The sequence below is a fragment of the Sarcophilus harrisii genome, chromosome 5 (assembly GCF_902635505.1).
Source record: "Sarcophilus harrisii chromosome 5, mSarHar1.11, whole genome shotgun sequence".
NCBI classification, from domain to species: domain Eukaryota; kingdom Metazoa; phylum Chordata; class Mammalia; order Dasyuromorphia; family Dasyuridae; genus Sarcophilus; species Sarcophilus harrisii.
In genome coordinates, this window is record NC_045430.1 from 106,894,284 (window position 1) to 106,902,759 (window position 8,476).

General features: G+C 44.0%; 1 protein-coding gene across 1 annotated transcript; it reads right to left on the reverse strand.

Moving 5' to 3' along the window:
* Positions 1-379: 379 nt before the first annotated feature.
* On the reverse strand, positions 380-8,143 carry LAG3 (lymphocyte activating 3). Its single transcript, XM_023504576.2, has 8 exons — positions 7,804-8,143; positions 7,447-7,606; positions 6,508-6,743; positions 5,207-5,464; positions 4,084-4,362; positions 1,697-1,939; positions 1,360-1,493; positions 380-1,067 (listed from the first exon to the last, which is right to left on the reverse strand). Exons 1-8 carry the CDS (start codon positions 7,859-7,861, stop codon positions 969-971), a joined length of 1,467 nt encoding a protein of 488 aa, XP_023360344.1. The 5' UTR covers positions 7,862-8,143; the 3' UTR covers positions 380-968.
* Positions 8,144-8,476: the final 333 nt, after the last annotated feature.

Consider the following 8,476-nt stretch of genomic DNA (forward strand, 5'->3'; position numbering starts at 1 on the left):
AATGGTTAAGAGACAAGCAAGGAAAGTGTTGGTTTCAAGGGTAGTATTTGTAGTTTAGTCGTTTCAGTCTTGTGCAAATCTTCATAACCCATTTGGGGTATATTTAGCAAATATATATAGTAGTGGTCAGCCATTTCCTTCTCCAGCTCATTTTACAGATGAGGAAACTGAGGCAAGCAGGGGTAAGTGGCTTCTGAGTGCCCAAAGTCACTCAGTTAATAAGTGTCTGAGGCCAGATTTGAATTCAGAAAGATAAGCCTTTCTGACTCCAAGTCCAGGGCTCTATTTATTGTGATATCTAGCTGCCCCCATATTTTTTTTAAAAGTCAGACATAATAGAGATTCATAGTTTTATATACAATCCTCTTTTTCCATTCTTTGTATGATGACATGTTTATTTTTATGTTTGTCAAGTTCATTATTTTAAAAAATAGAAAATGTGTATTCTAACATGTTTTAAATTAAGGAAGTATGGATTTAGGAATAAGGTTGAAGAGGGACTTATTTGAAACCTCAGAAAAAATGGCTAAGCCAAGATTAGAAGAAGAGACTGTGGCAGATATGCCAAAAAAAGACAGAGACAGAAAAAGAAAAAATGGAGAGAGGAAAACCAAAGGTAAAAATCACTTAATTTTTCTGAGCCTCCTCTGTAAAATGGAGATTGAATCATATTTGTACCATCCACCTCACAGAGTTGTAGTTGAAAGTGCTTTGTAAAATTTTACAAGTCCTATAGAAATTCAATTAAACTGATGAGAATCCAGGTGGGCCTTGGAAGAAGTAGGTAATGAAGATCTTCTAAGGCAGTAAAAAGATAGGGGCAGGATAGGTTATGGAGGAACAAAGGCCATCCTGCTGAGGAAGAGGTTTATTTGGTGCAGAAGGCAAGACTCCAGGCAGGAAGAAATTGCTTCTCAGAGGACTGCCCCATCTTTATGTTAGGACCACTCCTGCCAATGTTCCAGGTTCTAACTCTGGCACGGGCATTCTGGCTCCATTTCCTCAGCTTTGCTTTGTCTTTGGGGGTTTTGAGCTGCATCTTCCAGGGCAGAAAAACTCCTGAGAAACTTGTAGGGGAAAGGAGGGACATTGACTTCAGCTCCCCCATCTGACAGAATTATCCCCTACCCATCCTTGCTTTCCCTTCCCAGCTCTTCTCTTAAACCCCAGGAACACATTCCTGGATGCACTCCTCCCCCAGGCAGATAGAGGATAAGTTCTGGGGCAGGGTGGGTAGGGGAAGGTTCTTGGATAGGATTTCAGTGAGGAGAGTTTACTTAAGAGGGGGAATCTTAGGGATGGGCCCGTGAGTTGTGGATTTACTTTCTTGGAGATAAGAAAGTGTATTCCAGAGTTTACCTGGCCTTGTCGGAAGCGAAACACAGCAGCTCCTACCCCAAAGAGGAGGAGAAATAAAATGCCAAGGCTGAGGATAACAGGGAGCTCTTTTCCTCCTTTCGTGGCTTTTGGGTTCCTCTCAGATAGTTGGGCACCTGTAAGACAAGACACAGAGTGACAAGGCATAGAGAAGAAAGAGAGGTTATGATAGTTGAAGGAGGGACAGGCTGGGAGAGGCAAAGTGGAGAATAGAATTTGGGGAAAAGAGCAAGACAGAAATGAGACTTCAGGGTAGGGAATCTGGAAGAGGGGTTCAGGATTTCTAGCCCAAGGTACCCTAGGATTTGGGGTCTCACACCTGTGCCCTGAAGCCCCAGGTTGTAAACTACAGCTCCATATTGTTGTGCCCCTTGATATACTTGGCATTGCCACCGGTCAACCTGTAGCTCTTCATCTCCCAGCTCCAACCAGGGACCTGGTGGATTTTCCAGAGTCTGGTTGTCCAAGGAGATCCACTGGAGGTGCTCTTGCCCGAACATTGGGGTCACTTCACAAAGCAGCCCTTTTCTGGAACTTGAGGATCCAAAGGACTTAGCAGTCACTGTGGGAAATTGGGAGAAGGATCATTTGGGGACCCTGACCTTCTTATTCTATTCTCATTCCCCTGCCATGTTCCCTCAATCTCACCACTCTCTAATTGTCCTATATTCTCCAAGGATCAGATAGGAAAGAGGAAGATTTGAGCCTGGATAAGACTAAATAGTAGTTCCATTTACAAAAATAAGGAGGTCTAGGTGGGAAACTGGGGGGGGGGATGTCTACTTTTAGGAATACTGAGTTTGAGGTTAATAACAGGACATCTAGGATATATCCAATAGGCACAGTGATAGCAAACTGAAGATCAGAAGACACATCACAGCCAAAAATAACTCATTATACCTTGTATTGTTAGTTTTCAATCAGCAAACATTTTAATATGAAACTCCTACTTATCATGGCATGGAAATGCCCTAAAGTTCTTAATGACCAGACAAGCAAAGTCTTAGAGTATGGTTTGTGATGAACTGTTTCCTGTTTCAAGAACAAGACAACAACATTTGGAAATCTTCATCATCAATCCCATTCTCAAATACCATCTACTAGTATGAGAGGTGTTTATAAACTCTGGAAGTGGCAATAATTACATATTCTCTAAGTACTGAAGTATCTTATCATTTCATAGGTCATCTCTTCAAATAGAATTAAATTCTTTTCAATTCAATTCAATTCAATACTTTTTGGTGTCCCCCATGGCATGGTGCCTCAACCAATAAATAATAAGTGTTTATTACATGTCAGATTTTTGTCTAGAAACGCTGTTTTTTTAAAAAAAAGGAAGGTTCTTTTGCAGATATCAGAGTAACACCTACAAATTATATTATTCTTACATAATAATTTCTGCTATTCTTGCCAATAAATAAATGGATGAATGAATGAATGAATGCATTCATGAATGAAAGAAATTCCTGATGATGTACAATTATAGCATGTGATCACAAGGGAAGAGGGCAGTTGTCAGTGATTCTTCCCTGGAAAAGTAGAGTAGAGCCAAGTCTTCTTGGAGCAACTTGGGAGAAAGAAGAAATCTGAACAACTCTCTGGGCCAAAAAAATGGTAGCCCAATTTCCTGAGTCAACTTGAAGGAATTTCAGAATCAATAGTGTGAAAGCAAGAATTTTAGGGCCTGCCAATTATCACTAGTCAAATAGCTCTTTAATACTTTGATTTTTTTTAAAAACATTCCTTTCCTTAAAGCTTATTCTTTTTCTATAAATAAAAACGTTCTTCTGTAAATCTAGCCCCTGACACGAACTGTGTGATCCTGGGCAAGTCATTTAACTACTGTCTACCTCAATTTTCTCAGTAAAAGGGACAAAAGTAACAGCACCTACCTCCCAGGGTTGTTGTGAAAATTAAATGAGATACTATTTATAAAGCAATGAATAGCTCAGTGCCTGGTACATAATAGGTGCTTAATAAATGCTTATTCCTTCCCTCCCTGCATCCTCTCCTCAAACCTCAACAGAGATTCTAGCTAAGCCTAGGTGGAAGGATTGTCAGATAGGCAGAACAACTTAAAAATAATAAAGGGGAGAAGCTGGAGGAGTCCTGAAAGTACAGCAGGTGTTCAAACTACTTAGGTCAGATTCAGGAATATTTAACATAGGAAAAATTCAAGTGGTCCTAGGTTTTTCTTTTTATTATTAATTAGTATTTCCCCAAACTTAGCACATAAATACTTGTTGGAATAGAGGCTAGAGTACTGTGATCTTTGATCAGTGGATCAATATAGAAATTTGTTACTGTTTCACAGTTCATCCTGAACCTATGTGTCCTATTTATAAAGAGGGGACTTATAGAGTATATTCCACCTCCCTTAGAAAATCAATCTAGCTTTACTACAATTATTTTCTTGTAATCTCCATGTCTCATTGCTAGATATTTAAAAGCCCATTCCTCCTCCCTAGCCAAAGACTGAGAGAATCACTTAGCAGGTAAGGTAAGATTTTTCTAAAGCTGGCACTTTTGGTACTTTATAAGGGCTAGGAAAGTAAGCAGAAGTGAACTGAAACCCTGAACACCCTGTTCAGCATCTCATGAGGATTTATTATTAAGCGTATTTATTATTGACTATCCTGCCCACTGCCCTTCCTTCTCTAACTTCCAGAACTGTAGCCAGCCTGGACCTTTTCCCTGTTTTCTGACCTGTAATGACGGCTAAGGTGACCACGGCATTGAGCTGATGCCCTTGAAAACTGAGGCTGCAGTTGTAGGTGCCTGCTTGGGCTCTGCTCACATGGTCTAGCCTCAGGGCAAAGCTGCTTTTGTCATCTCCCGACACAAGGCAGCTGCCTCTGCCCCAAGGTAAGGTCCACTGGGCAATTAGCCCTGGCATAGTTCCTAGAGCAGGGCTGAGATGGCAGGGAAGCTCCACCTTTGATCCTTCTCCCACATACACTGTCTTCGGGGTTAGGGGCTCCAGACCTACAAAGAGGGCAAAATCCAATTTAAGGGCCAGCCACAGGGACTGGGAAAAGTAGTGTAAAGATGCAGGGGGAGGGTATGGGGAGAGATATGTGTTGAAAGTCGGTTTTGAAGAAGAGAATTTGGGAGGCTCAGATGAAGGAGAGGGTTCTCTCAGTCGGCAGTTATGGAGGAAAAGGTCTTCATACCTCCAGAGAGGAGGAAACAGAAACTAGAGATTGGGGGTGGGCTGAAATGAAAGAGAAAGTTCTCCCAGTTGGAGTTGTGGAGGAAAAGGCCTTCATACCTCCAGAGAGAGAGAGAGACAGGAACTAGATTGGGGGCTGAGATGAAAGAGAAAGTTCTCCCAGTCAGGAGTTGTGGAGGAAAAGGCTTTCATACTTCCAGAGAGAGGAGACAGAAACTAGTAAGCAGAGGGGGATAACAGTACTGAGAAGTTTGGCAGCTGGGCTGGTAATAAAAAGGAGGGAGAAAGATTGAGCAGGAAGTAGGAGGAGCTGAAGGCTCCAAGGAGAAGCTTCTGGGAACCCTCAACCAATTCTGGCTTCTTATTGGGTGAAGAAAAGGATGAAAACATTTGCCAAAGGAGTAGCACTCAGGGGATCATAATTACAAAGGAGAAGGCTCATGGAGGAAAAGCCTGGTGAGGTGAGCCAGGAAGAGGTTTACTAAGGCCAGGAAAGAATGATGCAAATAAGTCTAGAGGGAAGAGTGCCGGGAGTGGGAGAAGCTGGCTTTGTCTCCAATGGGAATAAATGAGGAGGTAGAGAATAAAAGAAAAAGGAAGGTTATAGTGGAAAAGGAAAAGAAATTCTGAAAGAGGGGAGCGGAGGTTATAAGTTACCCAGGACTTTGAGGTGGTGAGTAATGGAGACGCTGAATCCATCTGGATAGACAACGCAGCAGTTCCAAGGCCCAGCATCTGAGAGAGTGACATGAGGCAAGAAGAGCAGGCTCCCAAGTGGGAAATGCTGGGAAGATGGGGTTATGGGTACCCGACCTCGAGACCAGAGGACAGCTTCTGGGAGGTCAGGACGGTTGAAAGAACAGTTCAGAAGGACCAGACCTGAGATCACAATGGGTCCCGGAGGGCTGGCAGTCACTATAGGGAGGTAGAGAAGACATTTTCACTCCCAGGATATTTCCACAATTACATTATCACAGTCTCATACTCTGAACCGTGCACCCTGCATCTAGCACTGTGTCCTAGCACATAGCAGGTATATCTGATGTATGGATTAAATCATATTTCTTACCCATCCCACTCTCCTAGCCCACCCAGAGGATCCTCCCTGTCCTTTCTCTCCTGCTACAAAGTATGAATAAATCATATTCCGGTCCCTCATTTTGGATGAGGAGTCTTAAATCCCTCCTGCACACTCTGAGTAGGAAGAAGATAATGATACAATGTCTCCACCAGTCTTCTCTTAATTTAGCTCACCTCTGACCCCACCCTCTTCTTCCTCTCCCCCAGAATTTTTTTTTTCCTCTATGATGTGGTTTCAAGGTTGCTGGAGTGGGGGTGGGGAGTGATGCTGACAGTGAAGACTCCTCATAGGCTCCGTCAAATTTAAAGTTAGCCTTGGGAAATCATCCCAAGGTCCAATTTTAAGGTCAGGAAATTGAGGTCTAGGAAAGTTAAATGGTTTGCCTAAGACCATGACAGCTAGTTAAATGGCAGAGCCTGGGTTTGGCTATCAGGGGAGGAGATTCCAATCCCTGATCCTGATCCCTCCCCTGTCTTTCCTACCCCCAATCTCCTATTACCCCCTATCTCTTTCAACATTGCTCTGGATTACAGGATAGTCATGTGTCACCTCCCATAAAGGCAATAGCTGAGAGATCAGATTTACTTCCTATTAATACTTCTAGTTCATGTTCTTTATTATCCACATTTTTGTTACCTAGATCATGTTAGTCAAGTTACCTCTCAGTCCTCAGTTTTCTCATCCGCAAAATGAGGGAGCTCAACTAGATCACCTCTAAGGACGGTAAAAGCTCTAAAATTATGATTTGTCTTGCCCTTTGCTTAAAGACCCTGACCTGAAAGGTTTTCTCTCTCTGAACAAGCTCTAAGGAGGTTGTAACCTTGTTCCTTCTTTCTTGACCCCAGCTTCCCCAGTTCATTGCCTCCCTCTTACCTACCAGAGGCTTGGCCAAAGCGAAGGCAAAGGTGACATCTCAAATCATCATTCTCAAATTGGACCCGGGCTCTGTACTCCCCAGCATCTGTGAGCCGAGCTGGATGGAGCCATAGTGAGAAGTCTCCCTGGTGGAGGCCGAGCCTTCCCAGTTGCAGCCTGGATTTTAGGGAGAGCTGAACACTCCGCAAACCACCTGGCCCCACCCTGAACACTGTGTACCATCTGGCCTGGGGGGTCCTGTGGAAGGGAAAAAGGATAGAGGAGCCAGGAGGAAAGAGATAAATTATCTAAGAGAGGAGGGATGATACCTAAATTATAAAGACAAGGATAAGGTTTGGGGTTGATGGGAAAGAAAAAGAAGAGAGATAAAGAAGAAATCACAGAAGCTTAGAGCTGGGATCCCTTAAAGATAATCTAATCCTTTCCTCTCATTTCACAGATGAGAAAACTAAAATGCAAAAGGGAAATGTCACAATCACCACATACTCATTCCAGTTCTTTTTCCGTTACAGTATATGAAGGAGGGGGGAGTGATGGGGACAAGGAGACCCTAAGAGAAGTGATTAGATTGTTATTGAACAAAAGCAGTCCATAGGACGCTAGAATGGCAGGGGCCCATTTCTTGAGGAGAACGATATTGAAATAGGTAGGGGGTAATAAGAGATTGGGGGTAGGAAGTAGAATCCAGGCTATATGAGCTAGAGCATCTCCAGGGGAGGGAGAGAATTAAAAAATAGGCAAGGCCAGGCAGAAGAGATAAGAAGGAGAACATGAGGGGAAATGACTGGAAAGTTTCGGAAGCTGAACAAAGGGCCTAGACGCGGGAATAAACTGTGACAGACAGGGAGGAAAGGTGTAATTTGAGGGGGAAAGAGCTATCAGTATAGTTTGATTTGAATTGGGATTTAGATATTTGGGTTTCTGAGTTTGGGGTCCATACCTGTCCTGCCAATGCTGCCAGGTGACAGTCACCTTCCAAATAAAACTATGCCCCCTAGAGAAGTTTTGTTGGATGCTTGAGAGGATGCAGGGGAGTTGAACAGGGAAACCCTCTTTGGCCCACACCACCTGGACTTCTTTGCTGGGCATTTGAGTCCCTGCTGTAGAAAAAGAGATGCTGGGGAAATTGAGGTAAAAACTGGGGACGATGACTCCAAATTCCAGGTACCGGTAAATCTACCTGAGGAAAACTCTAGGACAACCCACTCAAAGCTGTGGCAGTCTCCAAGGAACCTTGTAGAGAATTCCATCCACCCAGTCCCAAGTATGCAGAGACCAGCCCCTCTCTGCCGCTTACCTCTAGCAACCAGCAGCAGTAGCAGCAATTGGGTTAGGGATCTCACCTCCCACAGCATCTCTCCTTCAAGGAGGCCTGAATAGAGCCCTCCAAGAAAGAACAGGCTAGAGATGATAGGAGGGAGATGTAGGGAGGAAGAGGATGTCAGGAGGAAGATAGAGCCAGAGATCAGGTGGCAGGATATTGAGGTAGAAAGCAGGAAATAAGAAGAGAGAGAAATCAGGTGAGAGGAATTCAGAGGGGGTTGAAGGAATAAAGGCTAAAGAAAGAAGTGCTGGGATGGAGTACTTCTCTGATGTCCTGGCTTCCCAGTAGCAATGATAACTCCTCTGAGGACCCTGCCCCCTCACCTCCTCCTCTTTCTCCCCCACAGTCCCCACTTCCCCTCCCTATTGCCCCCCTCCTACCTCTTCTGGGGCTCACTGTTTCGATTCACATCGGAAAATGTGAGGGGGCTGATTCCCAGCAGCACCAATCCCCGCCCCTCCTGTTATTCTCCCCTTGTTTACTTCTTTCTGTCCTGGGTTCACCTCCCTCCCTAACCCCAAGGCTTCTCTCTACCCTTCACTCCCCCACCCAAAGGCATTCCAAACCTGCCCATCATCTACACTTCCCTGTTAGAATGTAATCTCCCTTAGAGAAGGGTTGGTTTCATTCTTTGTACATATGTCCA